This window comes from Eschrichtius robustus, chromosome 6 (genome assembly GCF_028021215.1).
Source record: "Eschrichtius robustus isolate mEscRob2 chromosome 6, mEscRob2.pri, whole genome shotgun sequence".
Lineage (NCBI taxonomy): Eukaryota > Metazoa > Chordata > Mammalia > Artiodactyla > Eschrichtiidae > Eschrichtius > Eschrichtius robustus.
In genome coordinates, this window is record NC_090829.1 from 76,162,433 (window position 1) to 76,190,242 (window position 27,810).

Below are 27,810 nucleotides of genomic sequence, written 5' to 3' on the forward strand. Positions count from 1 at the left end.
CAAAGGTGGGAATGTGGTTGTGAGGGCGGGTGTCGGGGCCAGGCTCTGAAGGGCCTTGTGTGTTGCATAATCATCTGATTCCTGGTGTGCTGATCTTTCAGTTATACCAACTATGTGCCCTACCTGCTTTTTCTGAAGAGAAGGCTGAACAACTATACCTAATAAGGCATTCACTCAGGTCCTGCCTTCTTGTGTGGAGACAATTGCAATGCCCTCCCTGGTCTCTTTGGAAGGAGGGAGCCCAGCTACCTCAAGTTATAGTTTGCAGGCATCCTGCTTTGGGTCTGGCTTGGCTTTGTCCTTCAGCTGCATTTGGAAAACATGATTTGGGTGCCCTAGTCTGGGGAGTCACAGATCTCCACAGCTAACTACACTTCAGCCTATTGACCTAAGGGTAAAAGGCCCTGTGTTTGCTGTTAATTGTGGTTTGGGGATGAATGTTACAAGGGTAGCTATAAAGCATGGGGCTCCATGTAATGAAAGGTCCGCTGTCCCCCTGGATGGCCACCCTGTATAACATAACATGGCTCAGAAGAATAGTGGGTCAAAGCTGTCACCCTAAGAAATCAGGTGGGGACCCAATTTAGGAAGTACAAGGCAGATTCAATAAATAGTTATTGAATGCCTACTGTGTGCCAGGTATTTTCAGATGTATTTGCTAATTTAACTTGCATGTAAATATTTTCTGAAATGATCACAAATAAGCCCAATTATGAGGTAACATTGCACTTTCGAAAATATTAAGATATATTTCTTTTAAGTACACTCGAATTAAGTCTATGTCATAGTCATAGTGAAGATCAGAGTTCCATTCAAAATGAGGCAGCTGTGATAGAACAGAAAGAACTGTGGACCTTGGAGTCAGGAGATCTTGGCTCTATCACTTATCCCTTCTCTGAGCCCCAGTGTCCAAATGGGGAGAATGAGGTATGTTTTACAGCATTGATTTGTACTGTAAATACCTGACTGAGCTATAAATACCTGGCTGGGCTCCATTCTCTCTGAGTGTGGGGACTTTTTGAGCTGTGCTTGTCTTTGTGAGGAACGTGGAAACTCTACTCCTAGAGTTATTACAAAATATGATGGCTTCTAAGCTGGGGAGGGGCCTACACCTGAGCAACGAGGCTCTTAGCTCCTGCACCTGAGCTGACTGCTATGCTAGACTGAGAGCAGAGCTCCCATGAGATGAACTCTCAATGCTGCCAGGCTGGCCAGCTGTGGTTCCTCCCTACATTGTCTTGACTTTTAAAGCCAAGTGTGGCCTCTAGAAGGCTTGTGAGTCTGAATATTGAGTTGACCCTCGGAGGAACCTCTGGTGGGTACTGCAGGCATCATGTTTTATTGTATCATCTCTGAAATGTTGGAGCAGATAGTGGCCTATCTCCAGTGAGGCTGGGGAAGCGGAAACTACCAAAGAAGGAACTTGGGTTACATGGAATGAAGAACTTGCTGTGATTGATGATTAAATAATCAGAGTAGATTAGCCAGGGAGCTGATGAAGGCTCCTCGGGACATCCCTTAAAGAGGTGAAATGGTCATTTTCAGAGTCTACTCTCAAGACAGGCCCTCACAATCTTCCCACATAGCGAATGTGTTCAACCAAGTCCTGTATCCTATTAAAGGGCAGTAGTTTTTTGAAGGACAATTTTTAGTTGGTAGAACAGGTTATGTAAACCAGAGCCTGCTGCCAAGTGCCAAACACATTTGAGTTCACAAGAAGTAATTATAGAGCCAGCTCTGGCATGGACCAGATCCTTTGCTTTCCAGCTGAGCAAACTGAGGTCCAGAGCGGGGCAGGTAATTGCACGGTTGCTCAGCTAGTTGATAGCACTGAGAACCAGAACTGAATTCTTCTGAGTCCAGATTTATAGTTTTCCTCTGCTAGCAATCAAAAATGAAGAGCTATAGTCTACAAAAGGTGCAGTAGCCCCTGTACACAGGCCAAAGTTGGGTCCCGGGCTGGAGGCTTTTTGCAGGGCTGTTGGCCCTTGACTTCTGTAGACCTGGTCCTTCAGCAAGCTGCTCAGCCTCCACCCCCCCATCACACCCCCAAACCTGGCCCCCAGAAAGGGGTAAGGGTCAGAAGCTTGTCCTACCTTTTGAAAAGCTGTTGAATTCCTAGCTCCAGCATTGTCTGAAGGACCACTGATAGAGCTAAGACAAGGCAGAAGAGAAAGGCAAGATGAAAGTGGGGGTTGGCACGGAGGGGATTGTAGGTGAAAAGGAGGATTAAAAAAAAGTGGTACTCAAGTGGCCGAGGCAGAATGCTGGCTCAACCTCCAAGAGCATTCCCAAGTTCCCGCCGCTTCCTCCTGCTCTTCAGATATCTCCATCCTTGCCAGCGTCTATGGTGTTCACTTCCCTCTATCCCATCACACCCCCCTCATTCTGTGGCATTTCTTCCCAGGCCACATCTGCATGGACCATACCTGTTCTGTGCTCCTTCCCCATTCCCTACTCACTCCTTGTTTCCTGGTATTTACGCTAGAAGTCTCTAGATATGATTAAAAAGGGGTATGTATGTGTGAGTGTGTCTGTGTGTGTCTGTGTACTTGTCTTCATTCATTGTACTTTTTATTTAAATAACTGGAAAAGCATCTGTGCCCTTTAGATGGTGTGAGATAACTTCTAGGAAAAGAGAAACAAATTGTAATGGCTTTGCCAGAGTGGAAAAGGGGCATTTAGAGAAAGACTCTAGCAGTCTCCTCTGGGTCTAAGCTCTACAGACAATTTTTTTTTTTTTAAAGATGACATCTTTTTTTAAAAAAATTTATTTATTATTTTTATCTTTGGCTGTGTTGGGTCTTCGTTTCTGTGCGAGGGCTTTCTCTAGTTGCGGCAAGCGGGGGCCACTCTTCATCGCGATGTGTGGGCCTCTCACTATCGCGGCCTCTCTTGTTGCGGAGCACAGGCTCCAGACGCGCAGGCTCAGTAATTGTGGCTCACGGGCCTAGTTGCTCCGTGGCATGTGGGATCTTCCCAGACCAGGGCTCGAACCCGTGTCCCCTGCATTGGCAGGCAGATTCTCAACCACTGCGCCACCAGGGAATCCCCTCTACAGACAATTTTAAAGAAAAGTTTTCTAAAAAGGAAAAAAAAAAAAAGGAAACATATGCCAAAATTCATTGAAAAATATCACAACTTTTACTGTAATTTTATTAATGGACACTGTTTTAAAATATTTCAGTTCATGAAAGCTGGAAAACATACATTCCCTCTGGAATATATAATCTTAAAAATATTTTCAAAACTAGCCTTTGAAAATTGGTTACAGAAAGATATAATAATTCACGAGCGTTTTCAGAATTGATAATTCTATGAATAGAGAGGTTGAAAGCACACGACTTATTTATCGAGGGTGTGCTAGCTGTTCCATAAATAAGGTTAAAATGTTTGTATGTGCTTCTCAGCTTCAGAGAAATGGTACATTTCTATGACACATTTGTACATTAAAAGCAACAACAACAAAGAGAAACACCTTTCCTCATTGTTGAAAATTTCCATCAAGACTTGTTTTGTATCCGTCTCTCAATATGAAATTCCAGCCGCCTCAGCTGTGGCGTGACCACGATGTCCATGCTTAACCCCAAAATAAACAAACAAAAATTGCTGAGAGATCTACTATATGCCAGTTAACATAATAGGCTATTTTCACCAAAATGGAACCCGCTGTGCTCACCATGGCCTGTCATCTGCCCATCTCCTGTGTTCATCCATTATGTGGATGGTGCCTTTAGGTCTGTCCTTGGCCGTCCTGTATGGGCTGCAAACTCTGAGGGCTGTCATGGGGAGTATTTTTTCCTAACCAACACCATGTCACATAGGGGGAGAAAAACCTATAAAGAACATTTTCCTATAAAAAAGAATATAATTTTATATTTTTAAAATAAAAAGTTAGGGAGTTCCCTGGTGGTCCAGTGGTTAGGATTTCGGGCTTTCACTGCCGTGGCCCAGGTTCAATCCCGGTCAAAGACTGAGATCCCACAAGCCGTGCGGTGTGGCCAAAAAAAAAAAAAAGTGAAAATTAACATTAAAGAAAATTGTATACATGTTTCATAGCCCTATCAATTGCTGCAAAAGAATTTTATAATATTCTGTCATCAGGGTCATTCATTTCTGGCACTGTGACAAACCCCAGGCATGACTATTAAAAGCAGAGTAAATTAAGCATATTACCTAAACTAAGGTGAATACTGTAGGGTTGTTGTCTTTTCCCCCTCCAACTTTTTTTTCCCCTGCATATTACATTGCAACTATATATCAGTAAAATATTATTTATTTATTTATTTATGGCTGTGTTGGGTCTTCGCTTCTGTGCGAGAGCTTTCTCTAGTTGTGGCAAGCGGGGGCCACTCTTCATCGCGATGTGCGGGCCTCTCACTATCGCGGCCTCTTGTTGTGGAGCACAGGCTCCAGACGCGCAGGCTCAGTAGTTGTGGTTCACGGGCCTAGTTGCTCCGCGGCATGTGGGATCTTCCCAGACCGGGGCTTGAACCCGTGAACCCTGCATTGGCAGGCAGACTCTCAACCACTGCGCCACCAGGGAAGCCCCTCAGTAAAATATTTTTGACTTGGATTATAGATTGAATTGCACAATATGGCGACTCACCGTGGGAGTGAATTAGCATGCAAATCTGAATTATGAAATAGAAAAGTTTTAACTAATCCGATTTCAAGTTTTTTAAAATTATGGTAAAATACACATAACACAAAAGTTACCATTTTAATAATTTTTAAGTGTACAGGTCAGTGGCATTAAGTATTCTCACAATGTTGTGCAAACATCACCATGATCCATTTTCAGAGCTTTTCCATTATCCCAAACTGAAACTCTGTAGCCATTAATTAATAACTTTCTGTTTGCCCCTCTGTCCAGCCCCTGGTAACCTCTTTTATCCTTTCTGACTCTATGAATTTGCTTATACAAGTAGAATCATACAATATTTGTCCTTTTGTGTCTTGCTTATTTCACTTAGCATAATGTTTTCAGGGTTCATATGTGTTGTAACATGTGTCAGTATTTAATAATGGATAATATTCCATTGTATGTACATACTGCATTTTATTTATCCATTCATCTGTTGATGGATGTTTTGAGTTATTTCCACCTTTTGGTGACTGTGAATAATGCCACTATGAACGTGGGTATATAACCATCTGTTTGAGGCCCTGCTTTCAATTCTTTTGGGAGTTGGGAGATGGAGTTTGTGGATCATATGGTAATTCTATATTTAACTTCTTGAGGAATTCATTTTATTTTAAAACTAATAAGAAACGTAAAATTCCTCTGGGTTATCTGTGTTCAAACCTTGAGACGCAAACTCAATGCAACCAGCAGCCTCCTTTGGGCCCAGAAGCTCAGCAATGATCAGAAATGGGATGCTGTAGAGGCAGCCACAAAGGGAACTGTTCCAGGGGCTGTGAGAAGCACCGGCGGAGGCCATCAGTGCACGCTGACTTTGCCAGTCAGAGGAAGTCAAAGCATTTAAAAGGCACTTCCACTCTCCAGCTTAGTACAAAGAATGAAGGATGACTGGACAAGAAAAAGCCACAAACCAGAAAACAAAAGCTTGGGAGGAATTAGAAGAGCCGTCTATCATCTCCAACCTAGTTCCGAGATAATGGAATGTGGAAGAATGTTGTCATCACTTGGGATTCAGCTGTTTATGGAAGGTCTGGGCAGGTTGGAAACTGCCAGGTGGGACAGGAGGAGGGCAGATTGGGTTGCAGCACTTTCCAGGTGCAGTCCAGGTAAACAGGGGTGTGTGTTGGGTCTGAACAGTAAAGCGCCATGTTGGGCTGGGGAAGGTGATGCACAGATCAGACAACACAGGGCCTAAACTTAGAGGATGCTTGATAAATGCAAGATTTTTTGGGTACTTATCAATGCAATATTTACCCAGTTTCTGCAACTTAACTTTCCTTGCATCTAATCCATCCATCACATCCCTACCAGAAAAATCTTAAAATCACCACTTGGCACTGACACCTCGCAGTTCAAACTCTTTCACTGGCTGTCCATTATTTATAATCATTGCCTCTCAAGCTTGGATAAAAGTAGCCCCAAGGCCATTCTGCTGAGGCAGAAAGACCCAAGATAAACCTGGGGCAGCCCCTGCAGCACAAATTTTACCGGAAAATGTTTGGGGACAAGCATAACTCTTACATCAGAATAAACATGGGGAATATTTAGAGTACGATGATATTTCCATGGAGTTTAAGCATAAAACACTGTCCTTCAAGTGGAAGTTGGAGCTTGGCCTCTATGCACACGATACCACAAGAATAAGTTTATTTTCTCTGGCATTAGGGCACCACCCTGGTAGAGTGTGGGGTGGGAGTGCACAGTTAAACTCCAGCTCCCTAACCTGGGCAGTTAGAACTGCTGGCGCACTCAGAGCCATCTCGCCAACTGGTTCCTGATCTGCAAAGTTCAGATCACTTTGCTCTTTACTTCTTACTGCTTCTGTTTTCAGTCGAGGCATTCTGAACTTTTGGACAATGAATCCAGCTCTGTCACTTCTGGCAAGTTTACCCCTTTGTGCCTCAGTTTTCTCAGCTGGATAACAGTAGGGTTGTGGGGAGGATTTCGTGAATTAACAAGGCAAGTATTTACATTTCAGTGCCTGGCTAGCTGTGTGCTTTCTGTACTGTACGTGTTAGGCATCCTACTATTATTTCCTTCTATTGGTACGTGAAGGCTGCCTCTTCTGCTGCCTAACCATTCCAGTCTTAACCCACTCATCGTGGCCCAGCCCAAGCCCACCTGGTCCTTTGCACGTGCTGTTAGGGGAAGCTCCCCACCCCCGCTCCTTACAGTCAATTTTAGAACCAGCTCAGGTGTAAAGGATAAGGTGAAAGCCTGAGCATCTGTTCTTCAGTTTATTTGTTCGGCTTCACGGAAACCGCCAGCGTATTGAGATAAGAAAAACGCAGAATAGTGACATATTGGCCAGTCTCGAATCCGCGTAAGGGGCAAAACTTTAATGAAGGAAAAGTGCGTTTTGTGTGTGCCTCCGCGCCCCACGTGCCCTCACTCCCCCACAGAGCGCGTCGCCTCTCGGTAACACTCGCCGGTGCTCCGTCCCTCCGGCGAGCGCGGCTTCGGGAGGACTAGACTGCCAAGGCACGATTCCCCGCTCCCCGCCCCGGACCCGCTCTCTCTCCTTAAATCCAGCAACCCCAAGTGTAATCTCGGCTCGCCCGTGCAGCGTGCCCCTCCCCCTTCCCGTAGCCCCCAGCTGCTAGGGAAGCCGGGCCAGACGCTACCCCAGGATTTCGACCCCTGCCCTGGCCGCCAGGTGCGCCGGAAGCAACTTCCACCTGGATGCCCTCGGCCTCCCGTGCCGGCCGGTCCCCGGGAGGGGCGGAGCTCGGCCCGCCCCGCCTCGCCGTAAACTGACCTTGTGGCAGCCGGGCGGGGGCCGGGACGGGGAGAGAAGGGGAGGAGTAAGGAGAGGAGGAAAGTGGAGCCCCGCGGGCCGGAGGGAGGAAGAAAAGGGAAGGGGCGGAGGCGACGGGCACAGTGTACCGGCGCGCGGGGGAGCCTCAGCCCGCGGTGCGTCCCGGAGCCGGAGTCCTCCCTGCACAGAGCCGCCCGCCGGGACCGTCCCGAGCGGCGACACCCCGGGCGTCCGGGCCGGGGAGCCGGCGCAGCGGCGGCCCCGGGACTCGGCGGCAAGCGCTGCGGGAGGGATGGTGGCGGCGGGGCGCGGGCCAGCGCAGCCGCCCCCGCCTCCCGCCAGGCCGCGGCCCCCGGCCCCCCGCCCCCGCGCCCCGGCCGCACGCCGCAGCTGAGCCGGGCGCCCCACCATGCCGCGGGCCCCCGCGCCCCTGTACGCCTGCCTCCTCGGGCTCTGCGCGCTCGTGCCCCGGCTCCCAGGTAAGCCGTGCCGCTGGCGGTGCCGAGAAACTTTGTGGCGCACGGAGCCGCCCTTGGCGTCTCGGAGGGGCAGGGCCCCGGGCCGTTGTCTGAAGGTGGGAGGCATCCTCGGGGCACTACCAGGTGGCGAGCCGCTGGGGACGGCCCGGTGGGGGGCTTCCGTACTGCGGGCGCCACCCCGCGCGCGGCCCGCGGCAGCCCCGCAGGGCTGTCGTCAGCCTCCGGTCCCCTCCCGGGCGAGGAGGAGCCTTCCTGTGTAAACAGCCCTGCCCGTCTGCTGACCCAGCCTGCGAGCGCCCGCGCCCATTGCGCGGGGAGGGCCGCCGCCAGCCCCGCGTCGGGATCGGGGCTCTGCACTCCCGGCACAAAGCGGCCCTTGTGGCCGGCCGGGGGCGGCCTGGCTGCTGGGAGGCGCCGAGTGATGCCGCCGGTACCCTGGTCCCGGGGAGACGAAGGGCAGCTGGAGGCGCGTGACCCGGCGTCTTCGCTGGAGTCAAAGCGTGGGGGCCAGGGCTACTCCCGAGGGGGCCAGTCTCCTGGAAGCGCGGGTGTTCAGGCCCTCGTAGCGAATCCTAGAGTTTCACCGTGCCTAGGCCAGTCGCCTTCCTTTAAAGATGTAACCCCCTCTTTGCTCCCCCAAACCCTCGCATACCCGAGGGGAGACCCGCGTCCCAAACCACAGCCCCACCTGGGAACCAAGCTCCAGCTGGGAACCAAGCCCCAGCTGGAACATCCCGATCTGATTCCTTCTGCCTGGCTTTATCCCGGAGTTTACAAACACCCCGTGCAGCACACTCCCTTAATTCTGGAGGATTGATTCTGGCACGGAGGGCAGGGGGTGTGCAGTTGCACTCGCGCGATACTGCCCGGGGCCGGCGGCTGCGTGAGGAGTCCTCCGTTACCTGCTTTAAGTTTTCGGAGTTGGGAGGGGGCTGGATGTGGCAGTTGGGAGGCCGCAGCGGAGGGATGCTCTGTTGGGCGCTGGGGCCGCCAGGCAGATGAGCTACCGCCATCCCTTCCCCCCCTAAAAGCAGGAAGCTCCAAACTTTCTCCTTTCCCGTAGGAGATAATTGTGTTGGGGTGCTCAATTCAGTTTCAAGCCCGAGATTCTTGATTGCTCTCGTGAAGCAAATGTCTGGCTGCGAGGGAGGGAAGGACTGTCCCCTGCCGTGTCTCATTTACATGAAGGCAGTGGAGGTTTCTGTCTGAGAGAGAGGAGAGGTCTGGGCAAACAAAAACTTTCTTCAGGGCCTAATTCAAACTTATTACTGTAGCAGGTTTCTTTTTTCACTCCAGAGCTTGGGGTAGATCACCGGTTTCCAAACACCCATCTGGCAACCAGTGCCCATTGCTGATGTTTTCCTGGGTCCCCAGGGAAAGGCAAAGAGAAGGATGTATATCCTGTGTCACACACAGGAGTATATCATTGCCAACAGCCCCCTGCTTCCCAAGGACTGTCCTTTAATTTGAAATTATGTCTTTTTTATTTTTGGTGGGAAAACTTCTTTTAATAATTTGTAATGATAATAGAGAGTAGGTTTTCATTTTGAGCAAAAGAAAAAATCTGGTAATCCTATATACATTTTACCTTCTCTTTTTGTTTTCTTTTTAAATCATAATGACCCTAATGATCTGTGAAATCCAAAAGTTTGGGAACTGCTGAAGGAGATGACTTCTTAGTTTCCTTACAGTTTGACATTCTGATTTTAGTAAAACCTTAAATACTTCCAGTTGCAAATAATTCTTTCAATACATTATTTTCCATTTGCGTTGTGATTTCTGTGTTTCAAAGTTTGTATACATCTTTCATCTGTGTGTTTAATCCAGCAGGAAACACACTTCTAATTTAAGGGGGCTCACTTCAAACAAGTCCCTGGCAGGCTGACAACCCCCATCCCAGGGTTATCTGCTCTCCTTATTATCCCCTTGCCGAGGGCCTCCAGACAGGACCCGAAGATATGGTCTTCCCGCATAACCAGGGAAGGGTTTCTCTGGGGTGAGGCCCTTGATCTCTACTAAGAAGGAGGGAGGAGTGTGGCATTGATCGGGCTGCGGAACTGGAGTCATGTTTGCTATCATTGTTTATTAAAAGGAAAAAAATCAACTGTTCTTCTGGTGACTGTCCTGCACGTTAGAATGCTCGAAATCCTAGGAGAGCCCTTTATCCTATTTACTGCGCTCCTGTTGGCAGCACTCCCTCCCCCCATGATTCCGAGGTCTATGCTGGGGCTGTTGGAATTTGGCCTTGGGTTTGCAGCCCTCCTCAGGTAACCAGGCAAAGGTTCAGAAATGCAAACAGGGGGTTTGGTGTGTCGGCTGCTGTTTACCCTAGGTATTTACACTTTAGCGCCATCATCCTTGAATTAGGGGGACTTTCAATAAAGGGGATTGAGGCAGAAGAGGGCAGGGCCTAATTAGCTCTAATTAGTATTCCTCTCCTGCTTGTTCTCCATGCTTATTTAGCTACTGAGGCAACGGAGAATTAAAATCTCTAAGTAGTTGGCAGAAGGCCCTTTGTGCCTGCCTACCCTGGTAACTACTTTTTCTCCTCCAGCCAGCTCATGGAAACATTCTGAGAAGTTTTAACATCGTGTGGGACGATTACGCAGTACTTAAATGATGGTGCCCCTTTCATGTGGCGGTGTGCAGCTGTGTTAATGGGGTGGGGTCGCTTCACAGGTATTTTCAGTTGGCCGGGGCGGAGGGCTGTGGTGTGTTCTCTTTCTTTCTAGTTGGAATGGGATTAATGGCCTTTATAAATGTAAAGGAACACTTTATTTATAGGTGCCCATTTGTTTGTGAGGCTGCTGCTTCTGTTGAATGCAGGGTTTGATTCCTGGGCCACATGGTGAAAAGTTTGCTCCCAGACAGGCCTTGACACCTGCCCTGTGGCGGACGCTTGAGGCAGGGCTGTAGAGTGCCCCTCCCCACCTCCAGGCTAGTTCCCTTCCCCCCGCCCCCCCCCCCCCGAGTTTTTCAAAGATTGTTGCTTGTCTCTTGGAGAGTTATTCTCAACTGTCGCTCAGAGTGATCCTGTTAAAACTCAAGTTAGATCGTGTCGCTCTGCTTCAAACCCTCTAGTGGCTTCCGGAAGTCCTGCCAGTGTCCTGCCAGGCTCTCCATGAACGCCCCCTGCCCCCCTTGCCTCTCGCCACTTCCCCTCATGCACTTCAGTCCAGCACCGAGGGCCTCGTTGTCTTTGAGCTCAGCTGCAGGCCTTCCCTCTGCCTGGAATGCTCTCCCTGCAGATCTCTGCACGGTGGGCTGCCTCCCCCCCTGCCTCCCCCCTCGCCAGCCTTTTCTCAGTGTCTCCAGCTCAGCCAGAGCTGCAGCCTCCTGCCCCACATTCTTCCTGTCTCCTTGCCTTCTTTGAGTTTTCTCCCTGGCAGTTACCACCATCTAATGTACTTCCGTACCTGGCTTATTGTCCATCTTCTCTTCTGAGCATTATGCCCCTCACCAGGACGTAAGCTCCGTGAGGGCAGGGAGTTTTGTCCCTTCTCTTTGACACTGTATACTCTGTGCCTAGAACAGTGCCTGACTCATACTTGTTGAAAGAATGGATGAACTCGAGTCTTGGTACTGTGTGTGTGTGTTGGAGGCGGAGTGTCCCATCCTCACCTCCTTGCCTCCTTCTACAACTAGCTTTGAGGTCAGGGACTATGCATGTAACTTATTAGGAGGAAACATTCATCGTGCGAGGGAGAGAACTCATTTGAGTGGGTCAAGATTTTTTGAGCTGGAATCTATGATAGAGGCCATTTAGTCCACCCCTGGAATTGTTTGCAGGAAGATGCTGAGGCCAGGAAAGGTTAAATGACTTGTAGCCAATAAGTGACAGAACAAGTACTTGGATCTTTCGTGCCAGGATATCCTTTCCTCAACCCATGACCCCAGCCCAAATGTCCCGTCCTCTGTGAAGCCTTGTCTGCGTCCCTCGGGTGGAGCAGAGTTGGCCTCTCCTTCCCTTGCTCTCATAGCATATTCTGTCTGTTAGAGAGACTGGGGGCTGCCTCATCTGCTATGTGGTGAATTGCCGGGTCTCACTTACCTTTAGGTCCCTGATACGGACACAATGATTGGTACTCAGTTGAGTCCTCCCCGCCCGGCCACTCCTACCATGGTTTCAATGACCTTAAAAACAAAAACCTCAACTTTCTAAACATGTAAAACAATTTTAGTTACAGAAAAATTGAGAAGGTAGTATAGAGAGTTCCCATATGCCCCACTTCCAGTTTTGCCTGTTATTTACATCTTGCATTCATATGGCATATTTGTTACAATTAATGAACCACATCAATATGTTATTATAAACTAAAATCCAGGGCTCCTTAGTTGCGGCATGTGGGATCTAGCTCCCTGACCAGGGATCGAATCCACATCCCCTGCATTGGAAGGCAGATTCTTAACCACTGTGCCACCAGAAAAGTCCCCAGTTGTCTTTTTAAAAATAAATTTTTGAATAGGTAATATATTCACATACTTTTTTAAAGCATAACAAGTGTAGGGTGAGAGATCTCTCTTCCATTCTTGTTGCCTGTTAGTCTGGGACATTGCCCCGACCCCCTTGCCTGCTCAGACCATCCCTGTCAGTTTCTTATGGATCCATAGTGTTTTCTGTACATTTATTACAAATCTCCCTCCCCCAGTTTTATTGAAACGCAGCACTAAACACACTGTTCTGTACCTTGCCTTTTATGTTAACTTAGCGATAAGTATATCAGAGTGAGCTTCGTATCAGTATGCAGGGAATAGGGAGCATGCACATTCTTTTTTAAAGCCACATAGTATTCTAGTGTTTGAATTGGTGTTTTAAAAAAACAAGTCATATCTGTAAAGCCGACGTTGTCGCGTGTTTTGCAGATGTCTGCTGTTCAGAAAGGCAGTAAAGATATAAACAATACAGATCCTTCCTAGGGCGTATTTACACTTCATGGTAACATCTTTAGACTGATGACTCTTTAATTGCTAGAATCAGCACTGGAAAGACTTTGTCACACGTGGGGATTGTGGTTCAGGGCATGGGGAGAGGCACTCCAGTGCCTTACCACTCCCCCCGCCCCCACCCCCTGCCCCCGAACAAGAATGATGAAATGTTTTTATTTTCTGTTGTCTTGGAAAACAATGAGTAAAATGTAATTCGGGATTGTGTTTCTCTCACCTGGCTGGAGGAGGGTACAGGCAGGAGTGGTTGGATTAGGAGAAACATTTCATGCATCTTGAAGGAAGGATCGGCCGGACATGGCGGCTGCCTGGATATGATTGATGACAGGCAAGGATGAGTCAATGAGTTTTGGAAGGAGGGCGTGTTTTTAGATGATGGTTTGCAGTAAACCCCTGGCTTCAGAGACATTAAGGGCTGCAGGCAGTTGACGTTGAGCTGGAATGGTCACTGTGCAAACAGTAACCAAGAAAAGTTGTGGCCACTGTCTGGGCCGCTAGCACCTATTACCATGACCTAGACACAACACTCTGACATTTGTGAACTGCAGCTGTTTAACGTTTTTTTCATTGCTTCCTTCCTTTCAAAATGCTATTGGTGCCAAGTGACTCATCCAGCCAAATCCAAGCTTACTGAAATATTAATAGGTGGAAAGAGGAGAGATGCCAGAGGGAGTAAGGCTGGCACTGTGGCTCATATCAGCACACAGTCTATGCTTCTGGTTCCCTGAGTTCCTGGCTGCTACCTGGTCCCTGGCAGACTGTGAGCTCCTGGGGAGCAAGGCCTGGGTCATTCATCTCTGTATCTCTAGCATCCCCTAGTCCAGTGCTTGGCGTTTGGGACATGCTTAGAACAGGGTTTCCTGAATTTTAATGTGTCCCAACAGCAGCCTAATTTTATTTTTATATTTAAAATAAATTTTTAATTTTTATACAATTTTTAAAGGTTACTTTCCATTTACAGTTATTACAAATTATAGCAGTGTGATTTTAGAGGAATCATTGTGAGTGCAGGGAAGCTACTTTACTGTTGCATGTGAATATGTAAGAGTAACAGAAACAACTAAGGGTGACAAATATTTTACAGTTGTTCAGTATGTTTTCATACCAGATGCCTGTCACATCCTTGGAGCGTCTTCAGGATTATGTCCAAGGTCTTTCAGGATGACAAAGCAGAAGACCAGAGCCCAGTCTGATATGGGTCAGAACGCTGTGAACCCGAGACCCCCGACCCAAGGTCCCAGAGCTCAGTGATGAGCCCCTGGTATTTAGAAAGTGGTGTTTGTGAATTTATGTTGATTAGGGCAGAGACATAAATGAGACATCCACTCTCAAATTCCTTTCTGACTGAGGGCCCGTTGGACTTCTCTTCTCCGGAGGACCCTGGAGCTCACTGGTCACATGGCCTGCGTCTGGGATGGTGCAGGGATCCCCAGGCAGGTACCCTATGTGGGCACTTGCCGGCCAGTGCCCCTTCTGACCTCTTACTTGTAGACTGGGCTCCTTCTTTCAAGTCACTCTTGTTTTCTCATGTTTTCAACTGTAAAATGAGGTGACTTGACGAGCTCATGCTAAAGCATTTCTAGCTCCAAGGTTCTGCAATTCCATTATTTTTATAGAAATGATTTTATACATCAAAGCAAATGACATGCCACAAGGGCCTGAGTGTGTACTTGATAAGGTTGAGGAGAGCAGGAGAAAAGTCACTTTCATTCTAGTTTTGATTTTTTTCACCCCCTCAGGTAGTGGTTTCTGACAGGTAAGGAGATTTTTTTTTTTTTTCCAGTTATCCACATCTATTTATTTAATGTCAATACTTCAAGCTAAGTATTCTGGGGAATATTTTTTTTTTTAATTGAAGTATAGTTGATTTACAACGTTGTGTTTATTTCTGCTGTACAGCAAAGTGATTCAGGTAAGGAGATTTGACCAAAACATGGAACTGGCATTTTGAAACTTTTCCTGCCATCATTCTCTTTTTTAAAAGGCTTTTTTATTTTATTATGTTTTAATTCTATTTATTTATTTATTTATTATCCCTCCCCTCCCCCCTTATCCCTCGGTAACTATAAGTTTATTTTCTACATCTGTAACTCTATTTCTGTTTTGTAGATAAGTTCATTTGTAGCCTTTTTTTAGATTCCATATATAAGCGATATCATATGATATTTGTCTTTCTCTGTCTGACTTACTTTACTCAGTATGACAATCTCTAGGACCATCCATGTTGCTGCCAATGGCATTATTTAAAAGGTGTTTTAAAAAGTTCCTATCTGGGGCTTCCCTGGTGGTGCAGTGGTTGAGAGTCTGCCTGCCAATGCAGGGGACACGGGTTTGAGCCCTGGTCTGGGAGGATCCCTCATGCCGCAGAGCGGCTGGGCCCGTGAGCCACAAATACTGAGCCTGTGCGTCTGGAGCCTGTGGTCCGCAACAAGTGAAGCCGCGGCCCGTGCACCGCGATGAAGAGTGGCCCCCGCTTGCCACAACTAGAGAAAGCCCTCACACAGAAATGAGGACTCAACACAGCCATAAATAAATAAATAAAATAAATTAAAAAAAAAAAAAGCTTGCCTTCAATTAAAAAAAAAAAAAAGTTCCTATCTGAAAGTCTCCAAGTGAGTGGATTCATTTTAAAATGAGAAAGGAGGTTGTCAAGGCAGGCAGGAGGCAGGCAAGCCCAACTTCCCCATGGGCTGGATTCTAAGACCTCCTTGGTGAGTGTTTGGGACCTGGAAAGGACTCTTCCTTCTGAAATGAGGTGTGCACGGTGGTTGGTCCCAGCTTGTTTCTCCTGGAAAGTGTGTTCTGAGTCCAGCACTGCACCCAGGAGGTCCTGCTGTAGGCCTGGCAGTGAGATTGTGGTCCCCCAGCTCCAGGGGTATGAGGCAGGGGTCCCAACAGGGCGATGGCTGGTGGGGAGGGTTCAGGTTGGGGTCTGGCTGGGGAAAACCATCATTCTCGCCCTCTGTGGGCTCCCAAGGCTGCCCTGCCTTTCTTCCTAGCACCTCGGGTTCCATCCCAGCTGCCATTCTTATCCCAAATGGTATTTGTTCCCTCTAGTGTGGGGTGACACAGTGCAGCTTCCTGCGTCACCCAATTTCTGTGGCTTTTCACTGCTAGTGACAAAGAAGAAGCAGAGAGTTAAAATTAGCAAATTAGGGAAATGTTACAGTTTTAAGATGTCTTACAACCAATATTATGTTGTTTTGTGGATGGAGCTAGGGAATAGTCTCCACCTCCCGGTGTTTTCTCCTCTACTCTCTCTTGTTAATCTCGTTGACTCTTTTTTTCCCCTTTATGGTCTGAGCCCTTCTTCCTAGGGCTGGTGGCCCTGGGTTTTTCTTTCTTCTATTTATCTGCTGTGCCCCTAGGCAATAACCAGAAGAGACCAGTGGGTCTGTTAGTGCTGTGAGGACCAAATAAAGTTATTTCTATTCAGAGAAAAACCAACCAGTTCTGCTCTTGGTCAAAAGAAATCTGTCCGGGATGTTTCAGAAAGGAAGAAAAAGAACTGGATGCTAAGTTTCACAAAGAATGTCTTTGCTGTTGGGGTGGGAGCTGGAGGGGGGATAGAGTGAGGTAGGGAGGTGGGGGAGGAGAGGGGACAAGGGCTGTAACCTCAGTACCACAGTTGAGCCTGCCTTGGGAGGCCCCTCCTCAGATGAATGGCACAGGGACAGGGGGTGGAGGAGGTACTGGCCTGGGCTTGAAATAAGTGACGTTTATAGCAATAAGGAAGTTTCCTTCTAATCTTAGTTTCTGATTTTATTTAAAAATCAGGGATGGATTTTGAATTTGATCAAATGCCTTTTTATTACCTCCTGAGGTGATATGCTTTTTTCTTACTTGACTTACTAGTGGATATATTGAATTAATGGATTTCCCATATCCTAAGCTGACATTGTATTCCTGGGATGTATTCTTCTTTAAGGGCTGTGCTGGCTTCTTTTGGTACACTGTGGATTTGGTGCGACACTACCTGATTTAGGATTTTCTTATGCCTGAAGAAGATCGATCAGTTTTGTTTTTTTTTTTTTTTCTTTCCTTTTTGTACTATTTTTGTCATTTTGGCTGGACTAAGTGTAAAGGGGCCTGTTCCCCCTCAATGAGGCAGGACCTGCTGTGTTACGGGAGAAGGCGGTGGGAATCTAAGTGGGTGCAGCAGAAGGAATGGGAGTTGCTAACACAGGTGAGCACGTGGTGGGTGCTTCAAAAACTGTCAGTGTTTAGCTTTGGCCAGTGAGCCTTCACCTGCAGTTAGCACAGGGGCCTTGCACTCCTCAGCCTCACGGAGGTCCCCTGTTAAAAAATAAAGGAAGTGACTCCTCCTCCCGCCCCATTCAAAAGCCTCATTGATAGAGATTAGGGCCAGAAACTAATTGGTGCGTCTTTATCTTTCTTTGAAGGTCTCAACATATGCACTAGTGGAAGTGCCACCTCGTGTGAAGAATGTCTGTTCATCCACCCAAAATGTGCCTGGTGCTCCAAAGAGGTATGTGGGTGGGGGAGGGGAGGAGTGCTGTGAGGGGGTGAGGGAGGGGTGGGGGAGGGGGAGGGGTGGGGAGGGCGTGGGCTGCACCACAGCACACAAGTTGACTGTGCAGAAAGTGCGCAGATTCTGCGAGTTGCCTCTTCCTCTTTCTCCAAGGCGATGACAAAAGAAAAGCTACATTTTTCTAAGTTGGGTCTCTAGGTAGTGTTGAATGTTTTAATCCTGTTTTAGGGAAGCAAGGTCTTCCTTCCCTTTTGTGGGGGAACCAGTTATGACTCTTGTATAGTTTTCTGCTATTTGGTAAAAGACCTGAGCTTGTGAAGTGAGTCTGTTGCATAACCATTTAAAACATGCCTGGGTGGGTGGCCTGTTGGTGGACGCCAGTCATTGTGGAGTGGCTTATCTGAGGATGAATAATATGAACTGGCCTCTGTGAAATGATTTTATTTGAAAACAATGGCTGCTGTTTCTTCAAGCCCTATAGGAAGGGATGTAAGTTTGGGGTGGTGATAAGCATATTGCTATCGTAAAGCAATACAAATATCAGTGCTTGGTGGGCTAATCAGGAAATATTCAATTTCTAACCCTCCTGTCTTGGGGGAAATTTCTGGGTCGCTTCTCTAAACAGTTGTTAGAACCATGGAGCACAAACCCTCTTTGCACTAGTGCACCACTAAAGTTATTTTTAAAAGAACCCAAGATTCGCCATTTGGGCTGGCTCAGCCTCTGCAATTCAGTGTGCGTGCCTGTCAGGAGGACCAAGGATGGCTCCTAGGAGGCCAGACCTCTTCGCCATGATGCAGCTACAGAAGTCTAGGGATTCCTTTAGCCTATGATGGCTAAAAACAGTCGTGTGGGGACCCCCTACTAGATGCCACACACTTGATATATCGTATCTCTAATTCGCACGACAGCTCTGTCAGGTGGGTGGCAATACACCCGTTTTACTGATGAAAATCTCCGTCTCAGAGAGGTGAAGTGACTGTTTCAAGGCCACACCATGTTCCAAAGCTAGGGTTTGAGTCTGGCTTCTTGGACTTCTGAGCCCAGGCTCTCTCTTCTAGGCTACACTGCCTCTTCCATGTGACTATTGTAGAATTTTTTCTAGTAGAGAGTAAGATTACTAAACAAGCTACTTTGAGAGAGGACCCTTCCCAACATATGAACCCCTCGTATTTGTGCTTAATTGTACTGTCTTTGTTTTCAACTTTCTTTAAAACCTTTCACTGGTTCCTTATGACCTGCATGACAAATCCAAGTTCTGTGGCCCCTGCCTGCCTCCCCACCTTCATCCCTTGCTTGCCCCCAACACTTTAGCCCCAGGGAATGACTCAAAGGTCCCCAGAGAGCCCTGACTGATGAACAAACACCCTCATGGTTTTCCCTGTGCTGCTGCTTCTCCTGCAGGGCCTTCCTGGCTTTCCCCTCCTTTCCCTGACCAACACCTTGTCTTCAGTTTTCAAGAGTTAGTTCAAGGGCTTCCCTGGTGGCACAGTGGTTAAGAATCTGCCTGCCAACGCAGGGGACACGGGTTCAAGCCCTGGTCCAGGAAGATCCCACATGCCACGGAGCAACCAAGCCCGTGCACCACAACTACTGAGCCTGCGCTCTAGAGCCCGTGAGCCACAACTACTGAACCCGCGTGCCACAACTACCGAAGCCCACGCGTCTAGAGCCCGTGCTCCACAACAAGAGAAGCCACCACACTGAGAAGCCTGTGCACCTCAACGAAGAGTAGCCCCCGCTCACTGCAACTAGAGAATGCCTGTGTGCAGCAATGAAGACCCAACACAGCCAAAAATAAAAAAAGAAGAAAAAGTTAGTTCAAGACTCATCTACTCCATGAAAACGTTCATGGTTTTCCGCCAGACACATCTGTCTGTCCACCCAACCATCTATCCATCCATCTGTCCAACCATCCATCTGTTCATCCATCCATCCATCCATCTGTAATTAGAATGTAAGCTCTCTCCACCAGAATGTTACGGCAGGGGTTTTATCTGTTTTGTTCGCTGCTGGATTCCCCACACCCTGACTGGTGCCTGGCACATAGTAGTTGCTCAGTAAGAGATTGATGGAAGGATTTCACTGAGTGGCTGTTTATTACGTGTCTGCACATACAGGCCATGACCACCTCTTTGTCTCCCCTGTAGTCTGTCCTCCTTCCGTCGCACTTATAACCTCTTACTCTGTGCATTTGTTTTCATGCCTGCTTCCAATTAAATCATTACCTCCTCCCAATTAAATCATTACCTCTTCGAGAATCTTTGTCTTATTTATCTTCAGGTCTGGCCAAGAATCTGGCAGGAATTCATATTTGATAAAAGAGCCCTGCTAAAAAGACATGGAGTTAGAAAACGAAAGTTTAAATCTCAGTTTTACCATGATTTATTGTCACTTTCTTGGTATGTAAAATGAAGATGACAGTTCTCACCCTCCAGCATTTTGGGAGTACAAAATGAGATCAGTTGACGAGAGGGCTTGTGGATGGGACTGCTAAGCAACCAAGCCTCCTGAACCTTGTCATCTACGGATATTTTCTAGTGGAATGTGGGCAGTGGGTCAGGAAGCTGGGCTGGATTGTCTACTTTAGGTCTCTTCCGTTCCTGTGCTAGTACTTCCCAAGTCTGACGTCCCGATACTGGTAGTGACTGATGTTATCTCGCGGAGCATATCATTGTCCTGGCCCACACCTCGGTTCCCTCTGTGCTTACAGCCTCAGTCTTGGCTGAAGAACCTCCTGTGATGCCTGCACGGGAATGCGGCTTCCCGTCCTCTTGGGAGGTGAACTTTCCCCATGGCCTGAGCGTGTTCCAGAGAGCTGGGTTTGGGGCATTCAGGAATAGTTTTGATCAACCCCTGCCCCTTAGCAAGACAGGATAAGTGTGGCCGAGTGCCTTAACAGTGAATCCTGGGACATCAGCACAGAAGTGAGGTTTCTGCCAAGAGCACATGACGTGCGTGCGCTGGAGGGCCGGTGCCGAGTGGAGGGCCAGGGAGGGCCAGGTCCCTAACTAGTGTGTTCCCGTGGATGCCGACCCGCCGCCAGCCGCCCTGTGGCTGCGTACCACCACAGATTAACCCCCAGACACAGTCCGTCAGGAGCCCGCTGCTCCAGGTCCCACAATGGCTTCCTTATTTATTTGGGGTGGGGGTGGGGACGTCTTACTCTGCATTTGACACTGCTTGTAGCCTAATTCCATCTCCTCCCCAGTCCCCCCTCCCGTCACTGTATTCTCCCACAGGTGTGGCGTTTGAGTCAGCCAGTGCCCTCACCGCCCCCCCGTCTCCACACTTCATGCTGGTTCAGTCTGCCTGGGTCTGCTGCATGGCCCTGTTAACCTGGCTCTCCTGTCTTCATTTTCTACCTGTGGCTTCATTTTCCCCGGTGGCTTTAGACAAGGGGTCCCCAAGCTCTGGGCCACGGACCGGTACTGGTCTGTGGCCTATTAGGAAGTGGGCTGCACCGCAGGAGGTGAGCGGCGGGCCAGCAAGTGAAGCTTCTGCTGCTCCCATCGCTCGCATTACCACCTGAGCCATCCCCCCCGCCCCCGTCCGTGGAAAAATTGTCTTCCACGAAACTGGTCCCTGGTGCCAAAAAGGCTGGGGACCGCTGCTTTATTTTTTTTTATTTTTTTTTAATGTGTTTGGGGATTTTTAAAAAAATTTTATTTATTTTTGGCTGCGTTGGGTCTTCGTTACTGCATGCAGGCTTTCTCTAGTTGCGGCGAGCGGGGGCTACTCTTCGTTGTGGTGCGCGGGCTTCTCACTGCGTTGGTTTCTCTCGTTGCGGAGCACGGGCTCTAGGTGTGTGGGCTTCCGTAGTTGCAGCACGCGGGCTCAGTAGTTGCGGCACACAGGCCCTAGAGCTCCCGGGCTTCAGTAGTTGCGGTGCATGGGCTCAGTAGTGGCGCACGGGCTTAGTTGCTCCGCGGCATGTGGGATCTTCCTGGACCAGGGCTCGAACCGTGACTCCTGCATTGGCAGGCGGATTCTTAACCACTGTGCCACCAGGGAAATCCCGGCACCTTTGCTTTAGACCTTACCCTCTGGCTTCAAGACCAGAGTTGTCAGACTCTCCCTTACCCTAGACGAGGATGTGGAGGGGCTGCTGCTGGTCTTTACCACACAGCTCAGCCCCCGTCTCCTGTCCTTCGTCACAGCCCTGGGCTGTTCTCGGCCAGCTTGAACACTCCCTGTGCTGTTTGTACTGCACGGCGTAAAACATACAGCAAACTCCGGCAGCTTATTATCTATTTTGTCCTTCATTTTTTAAAAGTAGACATTTACCTCTGCTCTAAGAGAGTAAGTTTCACAACCCAGCTAGCTGTGAAGAGGAGACGTGTGCGGGGAAGAATGTGTGTGAATGCTTTTATGGCAAGGCCTCGGGACAGCCCATGTTGTTTCCACTCACATTTTCTCACCTAAAACCAGTTCCATCCCTCAGCCTAAGTGCAGTAGGAGCTGGGAGACTTAATCTAGCTGTGTGCTGGGGAGGAAGGGGGAAGGGGCTTTGTGGACCAGCAGCCTGTGCCGGGGGCAGGGAGGCCAGCGTGCTGGACAGAGGACAAGGTTTGGGCAGCAGTGGGCGGGGCCGAAGGACTGGCGTGTGGTCCCCCCGGCCCCGCACAGAAAGCAGGGTTGTGGGAGCCCCGGTGGAGGCAGAGGCAGGGCCATGGCACTCAGGGTTGGGGGTGAGGGAGGCTCTTGGGGTGTGAAAGTGAGCCAGCCTGAGGCCATGTTGCCGTGAGCGGTCCAGGCTGCTGTGAAACCAGAGGGAGAAGGACCAGGCAGGCGTGGCCACCGTGTGGAATCCCACGGGACGAGAACAGGGAGGCCTGGGGCGCTTGGATGGTGGATGTAGGGGCAGACGTGGGAGGAGACGGGGAACCTGGGCCGCGGGGAAGGGTCTTTGCCTTGGAGGTGGACGTGGAGAGGAGGCATGAAGGGGTCAGTAGGACTGGAGGCGGGAACGTGAGGAAGGAGACAGAGTAGAGGCCGGGGGAAGCAAGACCGGCCGCCTGGGCCTTCTGGGAGATTACCGCGGTGGGGAAAGGAGAGGGAGAGGCCATGACCTGTAGTCTCCTTTGAGCTGGGAAGGAATGAAAAACATAAGCGTCCGCCCCAGCTCACAATAAAATACAGATCTATGAGAGAACATCTCTTTGCGGTCCTGAAAGGAAGCATCTCGGCCTATTGCAGGTGCTTCATGAACATTTGTCCAGCGCATTAAGTGAGCCGAGCGGAAGCTGACAGGGATTTCCCCATCCCCCAGGCAGGCAGGCCACGTGGGGGTGTGTTGATGGTGCACAGAGTTCAGTTTGTCATCCCTTAACCTTCTGCTCCCCTCCCCCGCCCCCTAATCCACGGGGGCTCCATCCAGCCAGGGCCGAAGCGCAGAAAGCAGCCGGCTCCGTGCCTCTGCCCGGCTCTCTGCCTGTTCACCAGTTTGCGACTTCTTCCCCCTCATCCCAGGATCCGGCAGTCTGCCCCCTTTCCTGCTTGGGTTCCTCTTCCCCCAGGCCTGCAGTTTCTCAGCTCTGCCACCCTGCTGTTTGTTTCCGCAGCAGGCAGCGAGGCGCCCAGAGGACGTGATGACCAGAGTGGTGCAGGCGGACAAGCTGAGCGCCCTGGCCACGGTGCCGGACAGCAGAGAGCCCGCTGAGCGCTGGCCTTGGGTGCAGGAGGGAGGTTTTTTATTAACAGAACGTAGGGGAGTTAAGTGTACAGCGAACAGTAGACCTCATTATATCCTCCGTGTAACAGGCGATGGAGGGAGCAGAGAGGGCCAGGTTGTAAAAACCCCGAGCGCCAGTGTTAGAACAAAGTAAAAGCCATCTAAATTTGGAACGCCTCCCTTTTCTTTCTTGTATTATTACCGCTTAGTGGCTAAAAGCCCTGAAAGGTATTTCAAGTTCCCGTGTGCATTCTGTTGCTTCTCTTGGTAATCTGCCTGCCATGTAGTTACCCTTCCCTCGTGAGCCCTTTGGAGGGTTCATGACGGTGTTTCTGGAGACCATGGACAGAGGCTTCCTTCACGAACTGAAACCTCTTCTGGCACAGAGCTGTAAGCACCTGTGAGCATTTGAGCTGCCCCATGAGAGCCCATCCTGAAAGTAGTTTCCATTTTTCTGTGTTGAGATGAAGACTCATACCTGTTTTTCTGCATCAAGTGGATATTTATCCTCCAAGTGTGATAGGTGGCAGGAAGAGCTCAACACCTGGGGCAGCAAGGAAATACTAGATTCAGAGGGATGGAGTTTGGGGGCCCAGAGTTAGTTTCCCGCTCTGGAATTCAGCAGTGACCTTGGCTGAGAAGGGAGGCAGATGATGCAAAGAACACCGAGCTTACGTCCAGAAAAGCTGAGGCCGGAGGAACTTAACCTTCTCCGGTGAACATGTGCATGAACTTAGGCGTGTGGGCTTCTGATTCCTCATCTGTAGAAGTGAGGGGCTGGCACCAGGTGATGCATCCAAGGTCCCTTCCCCCTGGAACTTGCTGTGTTCTGACACCTGGCAGAGGGTCAGGTGTCAGGTCTCTGGGATCTATAGGCTCTTAGCATATCAGACTTCAGGATGTCACTCCTGTGAGGAGGATTTTCTTAATCACGAGTCTTCCTTTCCTCCAAGGGTTTATAATTTGGGGCATCTGCATTCACTGAATTCGAAGCTTGGAAATGGTGGTATTGACGCATTGTCTTTATTTATAACATGTGTGTACCTGGGAGGTCATAACCATCACAATATATGCCCCTGGTCTTTGTGGTTTTGGTTTCCTCTCTTTAAATATGCATCCATCCGTATTCAAAATTAAAATATCTAGAGAGGAGCTAGAGGAGGGGAATAGAGGAAAAGCTCTTGGGCTGGTGGGGTTACCATTCCCTGCTGGGTCTGCAGTGTTCTCTGTCCCTTTCTTGGGCAGCAAGAGCCTATGCTAGAAGTCAGTCATGGCTATTTTCAGACCATGCCGGAGAGACCTTCATCTATTGTGGGCATCCTTGATTGATGTCGAGATAGCTGCCTTACTCTCAGAAGGTTCTCCAGACTTGCCATGCCCAGAGGTGCCTCAGCCAGTGTCTTTGAGGCCCTAAAGGTCTGGGACAGTGACAGGACTCAATATATAAAGGTGTCTCAAAGGTTCTCAAGCACATCAGTGAAACGACTGGGGCTTCCCCAAGTAGCAAGAAACTGAACTCTGTGAAACAGGAGAAGGTTGACAAACCTGATAGAAATGGATGGCCCTGAGGCCAAGTCTGAGTTCGGTATGAGTGCCATAGTAGGCTGTCCCTTGCTGCCTGTGACGCTGGAGCTGCTGAGGTGTGGGCCCCCTGTACCGTCACGTTGCTGACGTGGTAGGCACTTCTGAAGTCATCCTGCAACTGGCAGTCTTAATGTTCTCAGGGGTGGTTCTCGCGCTGGCAGCTGGGTGACAGGAGTTCACGGTCTTTCCTGCTGGTGCAGCAAACTTCACGGAAGCCACGTGCATTGGAGTGGAGGTTTGCCACCCCCTTGAAGAATGTTACTAAGGAGGACGAAGGGAGAGCTGTTACCAATGAGGGGCATGAAGAGGGCTTTGCTCCTAACATCCTAGAGAATAAAGAAGCCCCAGAGCACAATCAGGAAAGCCAGCTACGCAAACAAGGTTGTAATCGGCACTCCGTGGCTGCCTCTCAGTTCTTCAGGTTTGGGAAGCATGTCCTGGACTTAAAGTCTCCCGAGGAGCCCAGCAGGTGCATCTTCCCGGAGCAGCAGGTGACCCTGTACAAGTCCTCCCTCGGGGACTGGTACTGTCTATCAGAAACGGCCTTTGAGCAGATTGCCTGGGAAGGTTGGACGAAGTTCATTGCTGGTGAAAGTGTCCAGGCATTAGGGAATGATTTTGATGACGTGAATGGCTGAGGCTGTGGTGAGGAATCATGTAGCTGCCTCCTGCTTAGGGTGAAACAGATTGGCTCTGTGATCTAGTCTATTCCGGAGTGCAGGCTGCTTCAGACCAAGGGGAGGGCCGTTAGGGGTTTCCATCGCTCCTGGGAGACTGAAGATGCTTTCCTCGCCAGTCTGGTGGGGGGCGGGGGGGGGGAGGAGGAGGGGATGTGCAGTGGTCTGGTCAAGACAGGTGCACTTTGACAGTCAGAACTGGGTGGAGGACAACCAGCTCCTTGGAATTGGAGGAGCTGGCAGCAAGGCCCAGCATGCTGGCAAGAAGTTCAGAAATTCTCTAGCCACGTAAGCTCTGAGCAGGCGAACCCCTAAGCCCTTTCAGCTCTGGACAGCTAATTCACCCTGTGCTTCACACAGCTCAAGACAGCAGTCCCATACCTGTAAGGCCCTCAGGAAGTTACCTCTCCTTTCCCCTATCCCTGGGAGGTTTTTACTGCTTCATCAGAGCCAAGCTAGACTGTTCGGAACCCAGTTTAGAAACCTCAGCTTTGGAATCTTGTAATTTCTAGAATAATCATTGTTCTCACCCTGTTCCACAAGTGTCTGTGGAGCCATTTATATTTACAGTGCAGTCCCGAGGTTGTTGACGTGCAAGATCTCCCGTCATGTCAAGAGTTCAATAGACAAAATTAAAAAAAACAACAAAAACATTCAGTTATAAGCAAACGAAAAACCAAAATCACAGAGGCCCAGAACAACACATCTGGTTTTACTTACTTAAAAATACTGCAAAGTCTTCTTGACTTCTTGGTCTTGAATCTTGCAAAGGCCCCAGTGGGCACTGACTGGTCTTGGGGCATCCTAGACCATGATGAAGGGGGAGGGGAGTCCCTCTGCGGTCAGCGGACTCTTGACTCATCTGAGGCTCTTTGGCAAAGTGTTTACAGTGGCGGCAGGAAGAGAGAGCATCTCACTCCTCCAGCCATTACTCCAGTCCAACCAGCTGGAGGAGGGGATCTTCTTTTCTACATCCAGCAATGAATGGGTTTGCTTTGCCATTGAAAACCCCCTTACTGGAAAATGATCACTGTTTACAGGTATCCTACTTGATAACAAAGTATATAATTTCATTTTAAAGTAAATGGCCCAAACTCCTAGTGCCCCAAACTAGGGTGGGTCATCCTGATGCACAGCCTTCTCCTAAATCCAACTGAAGAAAAGAAAGATTTTTCTTATCAATGTGGCTTTATTGTTTAAACAACAATAAAGAGAAAAAGAAAAATATCATTTTATTCCCTCTCCCCTAACACCTCAACTATCTTAATTTTTAATTTTTCTTTGGCATCCTAATGCATATACCATTCTATCTTCTGATTTTTTTTTTCTTAATATAAATGTTTTGAAATTTCTGCTTAGTCTTCATAATTATCTGTGATGGCTGTATCATCTATTGAGGTGATATACCATATTTTTCTTCTGGTTTAGGGATTTTGGCTTCAAGTTTATGATTGTGCTATTCTGAAGAACATGCAGTATATATCTTATAGAGTTTTGCTTTCCTTTTGATAATTTTCTTGTGGTAAATTCCTAGGAGGCGACCGAGGGGTCAAAAGGTACCGCGTTGCTCTCCAGAATGGTTGTGCCTGCATGGTAGATGAGGGAACGGCTCAGAAGTTAACTCTTGATTGTCTGAGTGATGACTACTTGGCCACTTGTATGGTATCTTTCAAAAATTTTTAGTTATGCAACTTTTGACCATATCAGTTATTTTCCCCTGCTTATCATGTAGACAGGCACATTTTTTAAAGGAGCGTTTTTGACCATTAAAATGACGAGACCAAACATTTTTACTGTGCATGTTTACAGCTTACAAAATGCTTTCACATCCGACACCTCACTTAACCCTCATGATGCTTGGTGAGGCACTTGGGGGAGTTATTGTTTTGTCCGCTTTTAGGAAGAGGAATGTAGAGGGTCTAAGGTCGCAGGGTGGTGATGAGTCCACAGCCTGAGGTGTCCTGGAGCCGCTCTGACCGCCTCCTACCCTCTTCCCCTGTTTCCGCACCTCCAGGACTTTGGCAGCCTGCGGTCGGTCACCTCCCGGTGCGACTTGAAGGCAAACCTGGTCAGGAACGGCTGTGGCGGCGAGTTTGAGAGTCCGGTCAGCAGCACCCAGGTCCTGCGGAGCCTGCCTCTCAGCAGCAAGGGCTCCAGCCCCGCGGGGTCAGACGTCATCCAGATGACGCCGCAGGAGGTCACGGTGAACCTGCGGCCCGGTGAGTGCCCTTGGGGTGGACCTGTTCAGGATGGTGGAAAGATGAGCCGGGCAGGGAGGGGGCAATGGTGAGGTGTGGTCCAGACCCCAGGAAGCAGAGTCCAAGGCCTTTGTGGATGATCAGAGTATCTTTGCTATTTTAAAAAAATTGTGAAATATATGTAACGTACAATTTACCATTTTAACCATTTCTGAGTGTGTAGTTCAATGGCATTAAGTCTACTCACAATGTTGTCTGACCATCACCACTCTCCATTTCCAGAACTTTTTTGTTATCCCAAACTGAATCTCTGTACCAATTAAACACTAACCCTTCACTCCCTCCCCCACCAGCCCCTG

General features: G+C 48.9%; 2 protein-coding genes across 2 annotated transcripts in view; both read left to right on the forward strand.

Moving 5' to 3' along the window:
• Positions 1-5,791: 5,791 nt before the first annotated feature.
• Positions 5,792-27,418, forward strand: LOC137765908 (basic proline-rich protein-like). Its single transcript, XM_068545660.1, has 5 exons — positions 5,792-5,808; positions 7,178-7,301; positions 7,463-7,882; positions 17,230-17,315; positions 27,268-27,418. Exons 1-5 carry the CDS (start codon positions 5,792-5,794, stop codon positions 27,308-27,310), a joined length of 690 nt encoding a protein of 229 aa, XP_068401761.1. The 3' UTR covers positions 27,311-27,418.
• Positions 27,357-27,810, forward strand: part of LOC137765909 (integrin beta-5-like) — a gene marked incomplete at its 5' end in the record, with an annotated part of 50,732 nt that continues 50,278 nt past the window's right edge. Inside the window, one exon of the mRNA XM_068545661.1 lies at positions 27,357-27,472. Within this exon, the coding sequence (XP_068401762.1) occupies positions 27,357-27,472 (116 nt within the window). The remainder of the gene's footprint in view (positions 27,473-27,810) is intronic.

Coding starts and splice junctions, on each gene's coding strand:
- LOC137765908 (XM_068545660.1), top strand. Junction 7,883..17,229: donor GCTCGTGCCCCGGCTCCCAG/GTAAGCCGTGCC, acceptor CTTTCTTTGAAG/GTCTCAACATATGCACTAGT. Junction 17,316..27,267: donor GTGCCTGGTGCTCCAAAGAG/GTATGTGGGTGG, acceptor CCGCACCTCCAG/GACTTTGGCAGCCTGCGGTC.